Source organism: Trachurus japonicus, chromosome 2 (assembly GCF_045865225.1).
Source record: "Trachurus japonicus isolate A0001 chromosome 2, Traja_1.0".
Classification (NCBI taxonomy): Eukaryota; Metazoa; Chordata; class Actinopteri; order Carangiformes; family Carangidae; genus Trachurus; species Trachurus japonicus.
Genome location: NC_140908.1, coordinates 836,241 through 853,150, shown reverse-complemented (window position 1 = coordinate 853,150; position 16,910 = coordinate 836,241). Strand labels below are relative to the sequence as shown.

The window sequence follows — 16,910 nt, the reverse complement described above, 5'->3', positions numbered from 1 at the left end:
CTGGAAAAAAATAGAGGAAATCTGCTGTAATCTGCTGGTAGTTAAACTACATTGACATTTTGTGCTGCGTCAAATATTTCAACTACTTTCTGGGTCATTTTTTGTAGTGTAAAGGACAATTCCGGGCAAATTCAACTGTATTTTCCTAACATTTTAGGTCTAAAAGAAGGAATCTGAAGACAGACACAACTACCGCAAAACAGGAGCAATTAAACTGAAATTCTCCAGATTCCTTCTTTTAGACCTAAAGTGAAAATACAGTTGAATTTGCCCGGAATGGTCCTTTAATCATCTCCTGCTCCTGTGATGCCTTCACTGTCCTCACGTTGATTCTGGTTGTGCTTTGTTTGCTTTGTGTTTTTGTTTCTCCTTCATGTTGGAGAGGAGCAGGAGGAGGTCGACCTCCCACGATGCCGTGCTCCTCTCGGGGTCGCCGCCGCCGCTCAGCGCTCAGCGGGGGGAGGAGGGGGGGAGGGGGGGGGGGGTGGTCCAGCCACTTGAGGGATTAGAGCGTCTTTGTTTCCTTTGTGGCACTCGGAGGGTTTTATCCTGATAATCCGACAAAGACACGAGTCAACAGCAGCACTTCACTCTGAGCTCATCAATATTTATTGATCCGTGATCAGAGGCCGATCACATGGAAGAGGCTTAAACAGCTTCAAACAGGAAGATGGAGGGAAGGATGGAGGGAAGAAGAAGGAAAGATGGAGGGAAGGAGAAGGAAAGATAGGGGAGAGGATGAAGGAAAGATAGAGGGAAGGAGAAGGAAAGATAGGGGAGAGGATGAAGGAAAGATAGAGGAAAGGATGAAGGAAAGGAGAAGGAAAGGATGAAGGAAAGATGGAGGGAAGGAGAAGGAAAGATAGGGGAGAGGATGAAGGAAAGATAAAGGAAAGGATGAAGGAAAGATAGGGGAAAGGATGAAGGAAATATGGAGGAAAGGATGAAGGAAAGATGGAGGAAGGGATGAAGGAAAGATGGAGGGAAGGATGAAGGAAAGATAGGGGAAAGGATGAAGGAAATATGGAGGAAAGGATGAAGGAAAGATGGAGGGAAGGATGAAAGAGATAGGGAAAGGATGAAGGAAAGATGGAGGAAAGGATGAAGGAAAGATAGGGGAAAGGATGAAGGAAATATGGAGGAAAGGATGAAGGAAAGATGGAGGAAGGGATGAAGGAAAGATTGAGGGAAGGATGAAGGAAAGATAGGGGAAAGGATGAAGGAAATATGGAGGAAAGGATGAAGGAAAGATGGAGGAAAGGATGAAGGAAATATGGAGGGAAGGATGAAGGAGAGATAGGGGAAAGGATGAAGGAAAGATGGAAAGATGGAGGGAAGGATGAAGGAAAGATAGGGGAAAGGATGAAGGAAATATGGAGGAAAGGATGAAGGAAAGATGGAGGAAAGGATGAAGGAAAGATTATTATTGTAGTATATATTATTATTATTATTATCAGCTGTTCTCAGTCTGTGGTTCTGGTTCTGGTTCTGACCCTAACCCTCTCCCTGTTTTCCTGGTTTTCCAGGACTACATGCAGAACGTCCACGGGAAGGAGATCGACCTCCTGCGGACCACGGTGAAGGTTCCAGGGAAGCGGCCGCCGCGCGCCGTCTCCACCTGCGCCGCCGTCCCCAGCCCCAAGACCAACGGCCTGACCAAGGACATGAGCAGCCTGCAGCTCGGACCGCCGCCAGGTGAGGCCGCAGAGGGGGCGGGGCCAGGAGCAGGGGGGGCGGGGCCACATGACATCATCAGACTCACTCTGACCTGAAGGAAATGACAGTTTTTAGACGTTTTATCTGTAGATTCAAGATAAAGAAGCTGAAGGAAAGATGGAGGGAAGATAGAGGGAACATGGATGCAAGAAAGCAGGAATAAGATGGACAGAAGGATGAAGGAAAGGTGGAGAAAAGATAGAAGAAAGATAGGGGGGAGATAGAGGGAACAAGGAGGGAAGACAGAGGAAAGATGGAGGAAATGATGAGGGAAAGGTGGAGGGAAGATAGAGGGGACATGGATGCAAGAAATCAGGAAAAATATGGAGGAAAGAAGGAGGGAAGGATGAAGGAAAGGTGGAGGGAAGATAGAGGAAATATGTAGGGAAGAAGGGGGAGACAGAGGGAAGAAGGAGGAAATGATGAAGGAAAGGTGGAGGGAAGACAGAGGAAAGATGGAGGGAAGGATGAAGGAAAGATAGATAGATATCTGTAGATTCAAGATAAAGAAGCTAACTTTAATCACTGATGATGACCTGGTGTGAAGGTGAGGGAGGGGGCGGAGCCTGAGCCGAGGCCTCAGTGACATCATCACCGGAAAAACCTGATTCATGCTTTTTTTATATACAATATATATATACGTATATATATATATATATATTATATTTATCAAACAAATCAACTCAAGATCAATAGTGAAATCTAAATAATTGATATTTAAATTAAAAACTGAATCAGATCAATAATAAGATTAAAAAAATAGTCTTGTTTTGTTTTTCACATTAGATATAATTCTTTTAGAAGATTATTAATTCAAGTTCAATTAAGAGAAAAAAAACAGAATAAAATGTTAATTTATAAGACAGTAGAATATTGATTAACTTAACTATTTTAAATCATTAATTATTAAACATGAGCTTGTGCAGAATAAACAACATGATATTGAATAAAATAATAAAGACAAAAAGAAAAACAGGAAATTAAAGAGTTATACCAAAATAATAATGACTTGATAAATTAAAGAAGTCCGGTCACGCTGAGCAACAATCGTCGGTGATGTCGCCATGACGACATCAACCTGTCAATCGTTTGTTTAATTGTTTCTGTCGTCGGGGGAAACAGAGAGCAGAATGAAACAAGACAAATAAAACACAGGGAGGGAAACACACGAGTTCATGTCACCTGGAGAGAGACGATGTCGTTAAACAAAAGGTGGAGACGCGCACACACACACACACACACACACACACTGGGAGCTAATAGCATGAATATTCAGTGAGCCGTACTCCATGTACTAATTATCGTCATGAATATTAATGCAATCAGAGTCCTGGCTCCACTCAGCCAGCGCCAAGAAATGAGCTGTAATGAGAGAATGAGGAGGAGGAGGGGGGAGGGAGGGGGGAGAAGAGGGGAGGAGAGGAGGGGAGGGTGAGTAGAGAGGGGGGAGAAGGGGGGGGGGATCCAGCAGCCGGCTGTTGGAGCGTGGAGCCTCTCACCAACTCAAGGGTTTGATTTAAACAGCAGCTTTTATGTTTCTGAGACAGAGAGAGAGAGAGAGAGAACAAGGGGACGCATGCGCCGCCACAAAGAGAACAGAGGAAGGAAAGAGGAGGAAGAAGAAAAGAGAACAGAGGAAAAAGAAGGAAGTAAAGAGAACTGAAGAAGAAATAAAAGAATAGAGGAAGAAAAGAGAACAAAATAAGAAAGAAAGAAAGACAGAAAGAAAGAAAAGAAAACAGAATAAGGAAGAAATAAAAGAGAACAGAGGAAGAAGAAAGAAAGAAAAGAAAACAGAATAAGGAAGAAATAAAAGAGAACAGAGGAAGAAGAAAGAAAGAAAAGAGATCAGGATAAGAAAGAAAGAAAACAGAACAGAATAAGAAAGAAAGAAAAGAGAACAGAATAAAGAAGAAGGAAAGAAAAGAGAACAGAAGAAGGAAGAAAGAAAGCAAGAAAAGAGAACAGAATAAAGAAGAAGGAAAGAAAAGAGAACAGAAGAAGGAAGAAAGAAAGCAAGAAAAGAGAACAGAATAAAGAAGAAATAAAAGAGAACAGAGGAAGTAGAAGGAAGAAAAGGGAACAGAGGGAGGAGGAAGAGGAGGAGGAGGAGGAGGAGCTCAGTCTTTAGACTCGTGTCACTGAGTCGTCACATCAGATCAATCAGAGTCTCAACGACTCAGCAGACGTTTAGTTTAACGTGGTCAGTGAACGCATCGTCACTGCTGCTTTAAATACAGACAGAAATATAAACCTGAGAAATTACAAAATAAAACCACAAATAAAAACTCTCTGTTGAATCAACTTTATTGATCATTTTATTTTTAACAATGTTCTTATTGTATAGATTATAAATCAGAACAATAATGACAATAGATCAATAATATGATCGGTTTTATTATTATTATTAATAATAATAGAGTAAATCCCCAGTGTGTAACTTATTTGGCTTTTTATTATCATGAATCAAACATGTCTTTCATAAATCCGTATTTCACTGAAGGTGAATCACAGCAGCATCCAAATAAAAGCTTTCTGGTACCTTAGAATGAGTTGTTACAAGTCGTTACAAATACATAAGTGGGCGACGCACCGAACCGAGGCGGCCATGTTGCATCGTGACCGTAGGTAACCACGGAAACTCAGCGGAGCTGTGGGCTCGGCCTGTTAAAACTGTCACCACTGTGTAGTGTGAGGAAGGACGGAGGCACTGGTGTTGCATTCAGGTGCAGTCAGGCAGACGGCCGTCGGCAAACCAACCGGATGTCATTTTACTCCACCAGAGAAAGACGGTAAAACAATACCACATCACCATGACAACAGTATTGTTTTGCCTCTTGCTGGCGGACCACTTGTTTACATAGAGGCTTGTTTATCCTGTTACATGCAGCGTCTGTTGTCTGTCTGACGTCTGCCCAATTTCACCTGAATGCAACATCAAGAATACGTTCAGATATGCAACCGCACCGCTAGATGGGGGGAATTCCTACGTACTATACCTTTAATATCCAGTAGCGTTGACCCTGTGACCTCTGACCTCAGGCTCGGTGACCAGCAGCACGTCGGCGTGTCAGATGGCGACCGGCGGCGGTGGTGTGAGCCTGGTGTCCTTCAACAACCGCGGCGGCGGCGTGGACGGGATGATGCACCAGCGCTCGTACTCCGTATCCAGCGCCGACCAGTGGACCGACGCCACCGTCATCGCCAACTCTGGAGTCAGCACAGGTGAGTGTGTGTGTGTGTGTGTGTGTTAGCTACTGTACTCCAGACTGACAGCTGTGTGTGTTTGTTGCCGTGACGATGAGCTTGACTGACAGCTCTGTCAGTCAGTCAGTCAGTGCCAGCGTGCCCTGCAGCGTCACTCAAATAACGTTTAGAGCTGTGAAATGCTGCTTCACACACACACACACACACACACACACACACACACACACACACACACACACACACTCCAGCTGTGTTTATTTCAATATGTCCTTTAAAAGTGCAGCAGAGTTCACAGCAAATATGAAAAACCAACGCTGTTCTGTGATTGGTTTATAATTCTATTTATATTATAGATTATTGATTATTAATTATAGATTATAGGTTATAGATTAGACAGTATAGATTATAGTGAAACATCCACAGTGTCGTATTTTCCCACATTAACATAATCTAATGAGTCTGAAACTGACTGAGTTGAGAATAAAGAGAATCTTCTTTTTCAGATTTTCAGAATAAGAGCACAACAACATTCATTCACTGACTTCAAAGTAAAAGCATAAAGTCACAAGGACAATATTTATATTTATCTTTAAGTGTCGCCGAGAAATTAAGAAAATAAAACTGTTTATTGATCATATTCAAAACCAACACTGTTCTGTGATTGGTTTATAATTTTATTTATATTGTTGATTATTGATTATAGATTAGACATTATAGATGATAGTGAAACATCCACAGTGTCGTATTTTCCCACTTTAACAGAATCTAATGAGTCTGAAACTGACTGAGTTTAGAATAAAGAGAATCTTCCTTGTGTCAGATTTTCAGAATAAGAGCATAACAACATTCATTCACTGACTTCAAAGTAAAAACATTTATTTATCTTTGAGTGTCGCTGAGAAATTAAGAAAATAAAACTTGAAGAAAAAACAGTTTATTGATCATAATATATTAAAGATAATTGATTATAATATATTCAAATATAAAGGTGAAGGTGCTGACTTCCTGTTTACACCTGTGGAGATAAAAACAGGAGAGTTTTCAAAATAAAACGCAGAAGTTTGTGGCTGTTGCTCTCACCTAAACACACAAGAAAACACTCAGACGGAGAGAGGAGTGTGTGTGTGTGTGTGTGTGTGTGTGGTTGACGTGGATGGAGCGCGGCGTGCAGATGGGACGGCCGTTAATCCACGGCGGCGGTTAATTGCGGCGCTCGGGGACGGCGTCTTGTCAGCAGAGATAAGTTGTCACATTTTCCACTTGAGCTGAGACTAAACGATTGTAAAATAAGTTATGGCGTCCTTGGGGCTGTCGCCGCCATCGCCATGGCTGCTGCTGCTGCTGCTGCTGCACGCCGCCGCCACCCGGGGAGGATCTGAGTGTGTGTGTGTGTGTGTGTGTGTGTGTGCGGTCATGTCAGTGTTGCCGCGGCGATGTGATATTGATGGAAGCTGAATGTTATTTTATTCTGCCGCTAGTCACAGCTGTCAGTGGAGAGAGAGAGAGAGACTCCTCTCCTTCTCTCTCAGCCTCGCTCGCCCTCAGGTCCTCCTCCTCCTGGAGAACAGGTTGATGATGATGATGATGATGAAGACCTGCTTCCTCTTCTTCCTCTTCTTTTCCTTCTGACTCTCCTCCTTTGTTTCCTCTTCTTCTTTTCCCCCTGTTCTTTTTTCTTTTTCTTCCTCCTCTCCTTCTCTTTTCCTCTTTTGTCTTCTTTTTCTTCTGTTTCCTCTTCATCTTCTTTTCCTTTTCCTTCTCTTCCTTTGTCCTCTTCTCCTCCTCTTCATCTTCACCTGTTTCCTCTTCTTTTTCTTCCTCTCATTCTCTTCTCCTCTTTCTTCTACTTTTTCTTTTTCTCCTTCTCTTCTCCTCCTTTGTCTTGTTCTTATTTTTCTTCTTGACCTCCTCATTTTTTCCCCTTCTTTGTCTTCTTCTCCTCTTTTTCTTCTCCTCCTTTGTCTTCCTCTTCTTCCCCTCCTCTCCTTCTTCTCCTCTTTTCCTCTTTTGTCTTTTTCTGTTTCCTCTTCATCTTCTTCTCCTTCTCCTACTCTTGCTTTGTCTTTTGTTTCCTCTTTTATTTTCTTCTCCTCTTCCTCCTCTTCTTCTTCTTCTCTTTTCTCCTCTTTTTCTTCTCCTCCTCCTCTCCTTCTTCTCCTTCTCTTATCCTCTTTTGTTTTCTTTTTCTTATCCTCTTCCTCTCCTCCTCCTCCTCCTCCTCTTCATGTTCTTCTGTTTCCTTCTGTTATTTATTCTCCTATTAACTGTTAAGAGTCAGTAGAGAGAGAGAGAGCCTCCTCTCCTTCTCTCTCAGCCTCGCTCGCCCCCAGGTTCTCCTCCTGTAGAACCGGTTGATGCTGACTCTCTCTCTCTCTCCCTGTGTGTGTGTGTGTGTGTGTGTGTGTTGTGTCAGACACGGGTCTGGGGGACTCGGTGTGCTCCAGTCCCAGCATCTCCAGCACCACCAGCCCCAAGATGGAGCCGCCGCCGTCGCCGCACGCCAACAGGAAGAAGCACCGCCGGAAGAAGAGCACCAGCAACTTCAAGGCCGACGGCCTCTCTGGTACTGCTGAAGGTACAACATCCCATAATACCCCCATAACCTCCCATCACCAGGCCGACGGCCTCTCTGGTACTGCTGAAGGTACAACATCCCATAATACCCCCATAACCTCCCATCACCAGGCCGACGGCCTCTCTGGTACTGCTGAAGGTACAACATCCCATAATACCCCCAGATTCCAGATTCCATTCCTCTCCTTCTTCTCCTCCTTCTCTTCTCCTCCTTTGTCTTCCTCTTTTTCCTCCTCTGCCTCTCTTGCTTCTTCTTAGTCTTTTACAACTACTGTACTCCTTTTTCCACTTCTTATACCATGTCTCCTCCTCCTTCTGCTTTTATTAGGCTACTTTTAATTCATCCTCCTCCTCCTCCTCCTCCTCCTCCTCCTCCTCTCCTCCTCTCCTCCTCCTCCTCCTCCTCCTCTTCTTCCTCCTCTCCTCCTCCTCCTCCTCCTCTTCCTCCTCCTCCTCCTTCCTCCTCCTCCTCCTCCTCCTCCTCTCTGACCTTCACAGCTCCTCTGTTTATCTACATGTTTAGTTCAGCTCTCGTTGCTCCGACTCGTTTAGAATCTGATTCCGTCTTTCATTTCATTAGACGTCAAACACACACACACACACACACACACACACACACACACACACACACACACACACACTCCCTTTCTGTGTTGATGGCTGAACAGATGTGGCAGCAGCAGCAGATGTGTAATGGTCGTCTCTCCATCACCGAGGCATCAAGCAGCTGACAGAGCAAGTGGTTGTCACGGTGACGGATGGAGGCTCATCTCTCCATCTCTCCTCCTCCTCCACTCTCCCTCCATCTCTCCTCCTCCTCCTCCTCCTCTCTCCCTCCATCTCTCCTCCTCCTCCTCTCTCCCTCCATCTCTCCTCCTCTGCTCTCCCTCCATCATCTCCTCCGCTCTCCCTCCATCTCTCCTCCTCCTCTGCTCTCCCTCCATCTCTCCTCCTCCTCCTCCGCTCTCCCTCCATCTCTCCTCCTCCGCTCTCCCTCCATCTCTCCTTCTCCTCTGCTCTCCCTCCATCTCTCCTCTCCTCCGCTCTCCCTCCATCTCTCCTCCTCCTCCATCTCCTCCTCCGCTCTCCCTCCATCTTCTCCTCTCCTCTTTTCCTCCCTTTGTTTTTTTTCTTCTTCTTTTCCTCACGTCTCATCCAGCTCTTCTCATTTCACTTCCCTCCTTTCCCCTTCTCTGGTTTTCTTGTCCTCCATTTTCTTTTCCTCTTTCACTCCATTGTTCTTATTCTTTCTTTCTTTCTTTCTTTCTTTCTTTCTTTCTTTCAATCATCTTCCTCTATTTCTATCTTTTTCATGTCCTTCATTTTCTGTCCTTTCTCTTTCCCTTCATCCTTTCTCTTCCTCTGTCTTTTTCCCTCCTCCCTTCTCTCTATTTCCTCTCCTCCATTTGCTCTTTATCTCTTTTCCTTCCCTTCTTTCTTTCCCTTCATCCTCTCCTCCGTCCTTTCCCTCCACCCCTCTTCTCTCCATTTTAAACTTCTCCTCCGTCCTCCTCCCCCGAGGCTCCATCACTTCTCTCACCGTGTGGCTCCGCCCCCTTCTTCCCTCCGACCATTTTATCACCCGACACTTTGAGCGCCGCTCGTCGCTGTCGCCGTCTCCGTGGCGCCGGTCACCAACGCCTCCTCCTCCTCTCCCCCCAGCGACTGGTTCCTATTCGTCAGCGCGTGCGGCGAGCGTTAAGTGAAATATTATAAATAATCCAGCCTATTGAAATCTTTTATCAGCTGTGTCACTTTCATTATTCAATAAGCGATTAGTAACAGTCGTCCCAATTTAGCCATTAAGCACCGGGCGCCACCACACCGCCGCCGCCGCCGGCTGTCACGGCGGGCGGTCGGGAGACGTATCTTCATGTCAGAGCGAAGCGCCGAGTAATTCATGAGGGGGAACCGTCCTCCCCCAGGTAAGATATGTGAGGTAGCAGCAGGTTCACTGGTCACAGACGCTTTGATTCCTCGACCAGCAAACAAGGTGTGTGTGTGTCATTGTGTGTGCATTTGTGTCCAGGTGTGTGTGTGTGTGTGTGTGTGTGTGTGTGTGTCTGTATGTGTGTTCTCAGGTTACACCTTCACTCAGGTGGACGATGCACCTGCAGCTCGCCGCTGCCGCCATGAATTCCTTTAAAGTCGACGTTAATGAGGAACCAAACAAAGAGTTCTGCTGTGTCCAGGTGGTCCAGCAGACATGATAATGAATGTTAAAGGGATAGTTCAACATTTTGTCGAACTGGCCCATTGCCATAATCCCTATAGTCATAGCAGTAGGTTCGTTACCTTTAATTGTCGGTGCAAGCTATTTTTAGAACGGTGGAGCAGAGCCGTGAGCTGCTCAGAGCTACGCTACGGAGGCTCATGGGATTTCTTGGTTTCCCTCATCAAACTCATCAAATACACAATCCAACAACTCCACAACGCTCTGGTGGACAAGTTGTGACCTGCACATTCACCACGCTATGAGATAATAACACAACGTTACCAGACAGAGTTGTTTTAGGGGGAAATTCAGCCGGAACTACATTCCAGACATGGCTGCTGGGCGGAGGGATTTCAGAAGAGAAAGTAGTTCTGAGTATTTGCTTCACGTGTCTTATGCCATGTCGAAGACAATTCCGAAGTCGGCAATGGGCCAATTTGACAAAATGTTGAACTATCCCTTTAAATATGAAGCAAAACCAAGGTCAGAAAGACTAAGCGAGCTGTTGTTTACATGTTAATCCACTTCAAACAGCTGTTATCACCATAGGAACCAGTGGACATGGGAGGGGGGGGTAACGCTGTGGCTGCAGGAATCAAACCTGTGACATTTTAAAAAGCAGCTCACACACACACACACACACACACAGTGTTCAGTAAATGCTCAGCGTGGCCTGGGGCAGTTAATATCACAGCAGCATTAAAAGGAATCAGAGGTCAGAGGTCACGCAGCTCGGAGCCGCAGAGGGAATCGAAGTCTCCACTTCAACATGGAACCAAATGCTCGGATCAATAATCAATAGTCAGTGTGTGTTGTCGCTTCACGCTTAAATTTGAAATAGTAAATTGTCACATTGTTGTTGTACTTAAAGGGATACGCCAACATTTTTTTTTTTTTCGTGTCTTGCCTCACTCCCGAGTCCATGACCAGCAGAGAGACACCATCCTTTCGACTGTGTGTGCAGTAACAAGGGAGATAGAGCCGTATCGCCTGTAATTAGCTTAGCTCAAACACTGGACGTGTATGGGTAGTGTTAGCCTGCCTCCTACCCGAGCCGAAATCAGCAGTCAGAAGCTGATTTCATTTTAGCTCTAAACTCTGTAAATATATCACTTCATCAACATTTCAAACATGTTTAGGCGAGAACGTAGCCGTTTAGATCAGCAGTGTGTCGTTAATTTGTCTAAATACCAGCTGTTTACAATTTTGTTCGGACGAATTTGGCGCTACTCAAGCTAGCTGTTGTGACCAACGCACTTCGGGTTACTTTCACAAAATAAAACACCCGTTGCCCTTTACATACAGAAAACCATGATGATAGAATTTGTGCTTTTACTTTGAAATAGGAAGCTAACCTACCCTCGATGTAGCTAGCTTGAACCAAAATAAACCGTCTTTGCTTGAACCCTCCGTTTTGACCGATCTCGTCCCGTTAGCGGCATTTGACCGCTCAAGATGCCTTACCGGAGAGTTTTGTCAGCTCTGACACGAAGATCGGCCCGCCGGTTTCCGTTTAGAGTTGCTGAAGAGTTTCTCTGATGATTTTAGGTGGAGGCAGGCTAACACTACCTATGCACTTCCAGTGTTTGAGCTAAGCTAATTAGCAAATTTAGGTGGAGGCAGGCTAACACTACCTATACACTTCCAGTGTTTGAGCTACGGCGATACGGCTCTATCTCCCTTGTTACTGCACGCACAGTCGAAAGGATGGTGTCTATCTGCTGGTCATCGACTCGGGAGTGAGGCAAGACATGAAAAAAAAAAAGTTTTGTTGTACACTGCGCTGATGTTTTACAATAAAAGCTCTGCAGTAACTTGATCCTTTCAGGGCTTTTAATGTGAAAAATCCTCCAGGAAGTGTTGCGTTTTAGATTGTTTACACTTTATGAACCCGTGTGTGCGTCTCCACTCCTTCATTTCTTGCTCACTGGCCCCTCCCACTCCTCCACAAGGCCACGCCCCCTCGTGCCGATCTGTTCTTTTTTTTTTTTTGACGCCTCTTTTCTCTTTTCTCGCTTTTCTCTTGTTCCTGTCGTCTCGTGGCTCCGCCCCCTTTCCCTCCCTCCCTCCCCCCCCTTTCTTCTCTCTCGCAGCCAAACGTAGAGCGTGGAAACTAAACCGTGTCGCTAGTCTGCGCAGCATTTACGCCAACAGTCTGCACAACTCCGAAGGTAAAAAAACAAAACAGCGGCGGTGGGTTCGTGGCGGACAGGTTTGACTCCGCCCACCCACCACTGTGACTCCGCCCCCTGCAGCAGTGGGGGGCGGGGCCAACCTGCACCTGGAAATCAGTGACGTGGTGAATCTGCAGGGGTCAGAGACGATCAATAATCAATCAATACATAAGAAATAAGGTTTTTCTGCTCTAGAACTACATTACCCATAATCCTTGGCTGCAGCTGAAACTATATAATATTAATATAAATATAAACACATATATATAAATATAAAACTATTAATATATTAAGATAGAGTTTTTATAATTTGGTTAATTTATCTAAATTCAACCCATGTGACTGACGGTTCAGCTCAGTGATTGGACGGTTGGTGTTGAAATGCATCTTGGGAATCGTAGTTTAATCGTAGCACCCAAGTTTTTTTCAGTTTTTTATCAAAGAAGCAGATGTTTCCAGGTGTGTCGTTTAGCCCCTCCCACCTCTGCAGGTCACCTGGTCGTCACGGTTTCCTGGCGTCATGGTGATAATGTTCATCCTCACGATGAACCGTCTCGTCGACCCCCCCCCACCCCCCCAATCTGAGTCACCTGTCAATCATGGTGGTGTCTTCTTGCATCCTTAAGCCCCGCCCCCTCCTCTTCCGCCTCCTCCTCCTTCCTTCCTCTTCCTCTTCTTCCTCCTTCCTTCTTCTCCTCCTTGCTTCCTCTCCTCCCTCCTCCTCTTTCCTCCTTCTCTTCCTCTTCCTCCTCTTCCTCCTCATCTTCCTCCTCCTCTTTCCTCCTTCTCTTCCTCTTCCTCCTCTTCCTCCTCATCTTCCTCCTCCTTCCTCTTCCTCCTTCCTCCTCCTTCCTCTCCTCCCGCTTCTCCTTCCTCCTCCTCTTCCTTCCTCCTCCTCCTCTTCCTCCTGTTCCTCCTTTCTCCTTCCTCCTCCTCCTTCTTCCTCCTCCTCCTCCTTCGTCCACCTTCTTCCTTCCTTCTTCTCCTCCTTCCTTCCTCTCCTCCCTCCTCCACCTCCTTCCACCTCCTCCTCCTCTTCTTTCTCCTCCTTCCTCCTTCTCCTTTTCCTCCTTCTTCCTCCCTTCTCCTTTCTCCCTCCCCCTCCTCCTTCCTCCTTCTCCTTTTCCTCCTTCTTCCTCCCTTCTCCTTTCTCCCTCCCCCTCCTCCTTCCTCTTCCTCCTACTCTTCCTCCTCTTCCTCCCTTCTCCTTCCCCCTCCCTCTCCTCCTTTTCCTTCCTCCCCCTCCTCCTTCTTCCTCCTCCTCCTTCGTCCACCCTCTTCCTTCCTTCTTCTCCTCCTTCCTTCCTCTCCTCCCTCCTCCTCCTCCTCCTCCTCCTCCTCCTCCTCCTTCTCTATCCACCCCTAGCCGGTGTAATATTTTCCAGGTTATTAATGCAGTAGTATAATAATGGAGGGGGGGTTGAGGTGGGGGGGTAATGACCTGTGTCAGGCAGCGATACTGTGTGCGCTGACATTTAAGGCTTTTAATTTGTGTTTCCTGAGGCCTCCTTTTGTCTCCCTCACGCCTCCCCTCTCATTGCTCCTCCCCCCTCCTCCCCCCTGGATGATCGGCCTGTATGCATGTCCTGCCCCCCCCCCCCCCCCCTCTCCTCTTGTAAATGCTGTATATTGGGTTTGTTGTGTTTGTGCTGGTATAAAGGTTGCCGGTGTCAGAGTTCACAAATTGCCTCGTCGCCGTCGTCGTTGTCGCCACCTCCTCGCCACCGCGTGAATGTCGCCCACGGTTGCCCAGAGCGGTGGCGGTGGCAGTAATTACCAGAACGCCACTGGGCCGCCACCACCGTGTGTGTGTGTGTGTGTGTGTGTGTGTGTGTGTGTTTCATGCATACGTTCAGACGGAGCAGAGCAGAGGCCGACAGGTTCAGGAACAGGAAATCAAAGAATCGCTGCAGACTTCAACTTCACAAATGAACTGAAAGCAGAAAAACGACGATTTCATCTTTTCATCTTTTCATCTTTTCATCCAAACATCAACTTCATAAAGAAAGAAACTCTCTCCTTTGTCTCAGAGCGTCGACCTGAAACTCGTTAGTGCCACTTCTCATCAGACAAACGAGCTGCAGCTTCGTCTCCTTTTGTTTTGAAGTTTTAAAAACTCAAACGTGACGTTGTCGTCTGGGGTTTCTTGTTGCTGCGGAAACATGAAAGATCATTTTAAATATCACATTTTCTGAAGCTGAAAATGTAAAATTTAAGCTGCAATGTGAGAAAGTGGAAACTCAAACTCTTTTTGGTCCTCGTGGGTTTTTTATCCGTCGTCTTTTTATCAAACAAGAGTGAGGATGAAACATTTTATGGAAATGATCCTTTTCAGTCGTTTTTGTTGCAGTTCGTTGTGTTTTCTCTCGGTGTTTGTTCTCCACCGGCTCCATGATTCATTCATTAGTTTTATTTTATTCTTTAGACTGAAACAGAAAGTGTGAAACAGAACAAGGAGCTGGTCTTTGGTGTTAAATTAAATGTTGTTAAAAAGCCTTTAAATGTGAAGCTGCTTCACTAGTACAGCCAGGAGCTGAGGGCTCAGTGTGTGTGTGTGTGTGTGTAATTGTATTCATTACGCGCTGCGCTGGGTCAGCGTGCAGCATTTAAATCCAGAAACAGCATTTAATTTACGCCGCGGAGAGAGGAACGCCCACTTTTCTGGATTGTTGGTTTCCATAATTGTCAAGCAGCCAAACACCATCACCCCCCCTGGAAAACAGAGAATCATGGGAATTTAATTATGATGGGATTCTTCCTGCAGGGCTCAAACCAGAGCTCGATTGTAGATACACCTCCAAGTGCATTCTGGGAGTTCACTCTCTTTACTTCTCCTACACTTCGTCTTCTACCTACATTTAATGATCACACCAACCACTGACAAAGAGTTGTTTTCTACAGTTGGAACTCATTTTAATTTGACTTACAGATGTTCAGTCTGTGGCTCCGACTCACAGAACGACACAGAAACATGTCGTTTTAGTTTTTAACCCACTCAGTTTTCTCTGGAAAATCCATCCTCAGTAGCAGCCGGAATAAGTGTTTCTATCACACTTTTGTGATTCACTTTTATATCAATACATCTCAATCAATCAATATCAATATAAACTTTATTGTCTCCGGAGGGACATTTGCCTTGGACAGTCAATGCCTCCAGCAGCTGCATATCAGAAAAACACAAGACAGAAATAACAGTACATTTAAATGGAGGAAGGAAGGAAGGACAGACGAAGGGAAAGAAGGGAGGAAAGAAAGAACGGAAAAATGAAGGAAAGATGGATGGAGGGAGGGAACAAATTGGGTCAAAAAGGAAGGAAGGAAGGGAAAAAGGATTGGGGAAAGAAGGAAGGGAAAAAGGGAAGGAAAGGTAGATGGAGGGAAGGAACAGATCAAGTCAATTGGATCAAAAAAGAAGGAAGAATTAAAGATGAAGGAAATCAAGGAAGGAAGGGAAAAAGGAAGGAAAGAAAGATGGAGGGAGGGAGGGAACAGATTAGGTCAAGGAAGGAAGCAGAAGGACGGACGAAGGGAAGAAGGAAGGATGGAGGAAGGGAACAGATTAGGAAGGACAACAGGAGGGAGAGGATCTGGTCCAGAACCGGTCAGAGTCTCAGAGACAGCGAGCGCAGCGTCGTCAGGTTCAGTGAGTGCGTCCTGAGAACATCCCATAATAAGGCAGCCTACCTGTATGAGCCAGTAAACAGTGGTGTTAATGAGCAGCAGCTCGTCAGACGGCGCCGCCGGCTGCTCTCAGATCAGAGCGGTCCAGGAAGCGCTGGGTCGGAGCTCCTCGCCTCCCGTCGCCCCGGGCAACTGCGTCTCTCTCTGTCTCCGTGGTGAGGCCGTTGATTATCCCAGCCGGGGCCGGAGGCAGGAACTTCAGCTCGGCTGCTCTGAGACGTTCCCAATTAGCCAAACGACTGGAGCTAAAGGACGAGCGGAGCGCCGGGTCGCTCCCCGGCCGGAGAACACTCATCACCCGACGTCGCCACGGAAACCACCGAGACACTGAGGCAATGCATGCTGGGAGTTACTGCTGCAGGCCGCTGCTCCTCCTCCTCTCTGATTGTAAACAGAGACGCTGTTGTCTGATCTGCAGGGTGATGATGTCGTAACCCCACTTCACCTCCTCCTCCTCCTCCTCCTCCTCCTCCACCTCCTCCTCCTCCTGTGGAAGGAAACGGTTTCCAAATGTTCCCGATCCGCACTCGAACACATCCTGAGATTCTCTCAAACTTCAAAACTCTTCTTCCTCTTCTCCTCCTCCTCTCCTTCTTCTTCTTCTGTAGTTTGAAGTTGATAAAAAGCAATGAATCAATTGATCGATAATCAATAATATCACAGTGAGCTGAACGTTTCGGTTTAGAACTGCAGCTTTTGAAGACGTCACATTGGAGTTATTGATCCTTTATATCAGGGGTCATCAACTGGCGGCCCACCAAACCTTCCCATCCGGCCCGCAACTGAGTTCTAATAGTTTACAAGTATTACTGTATATTTCTGCAGGGTTTCCCTGCCTGTCTGCAGAGACCAGCTGCCGCAGCGGTTAAACCGGGTGTGCACGGGCCGTTCAGATGTAGCGTCTTTGCGCACTCAAACCCATTCCATGTAGGTGCGCGCTCTAAACCCAAAAACGATGCGGTAGCGGCGTGTGTTTGATGCCACACAGACCTGCTTCTCCCTCCGGTGTTGTGTCCCGGTTCCCCCTCGGCCTGTGTCTCTACTGTTTCCCACTGAGCTCTGCCCGTGTGTGGAAAAACGTCGCCTCCGAGATGTAGAATGTGTATTATACAAGAGAAACACTACTGACTACTCAGGAATACTGACTTGTATCAACCGATTGTCATGCAGCCTCCTTTCATATTTAGGCTGAAAATCACAGGGCAAGTCAGCAGTGTAAAGCTCCAGCATGTGGGAGAGCTTATAGGTAAAATAGAATATAAACAACTAAATTATTAGGAAAAAAGGTGAATTTAATTTCAATCTCGGCCCCCAAGGTGTCTGTTGAGAAAGATTCTGGCCCT

The 16,910-nt window shown here is 46.2% G+C and overlaps 1 protein-coding gene across 4 annotated transcripts in view; it reads left to right on the top strand.

The window, feature by feature from the left end:
- agap1 (ArfGAP with GTPase domain, ankyrin repeat and PH domain 1) overlaps nucleotides 1–16,910 on the top strand; it is a 137,148-nt gene that overhangs the window by 87,874 nt on the left and 32,364 nt on the right. For 3 of the 4 annotated variants that reach the window (XM_085794180.1, XM_085794153.1, XM_085794171.1), the window contains 3 exons: nucleotides 1,527–1,695; nucleotides 4,759–4,941; nucleotides 7,337–7,498. In XM_085794180.1, coding sequence (XP_085650306.1) covers nucleotides 1,527–1,695; nucleotides 4,759–4,941; nucleotides 7,337–7,498 — 514 coding nt within the window. The remainder of the gene's footprint in view (nucleotides 1–1,526; nucleotides 1,696–4,758; nucleotides 4,942–7,336; nucleotides 7,499–16,910) is intronic. The other variant, XM_085794162.1, reaches the window with a different exon arrangement.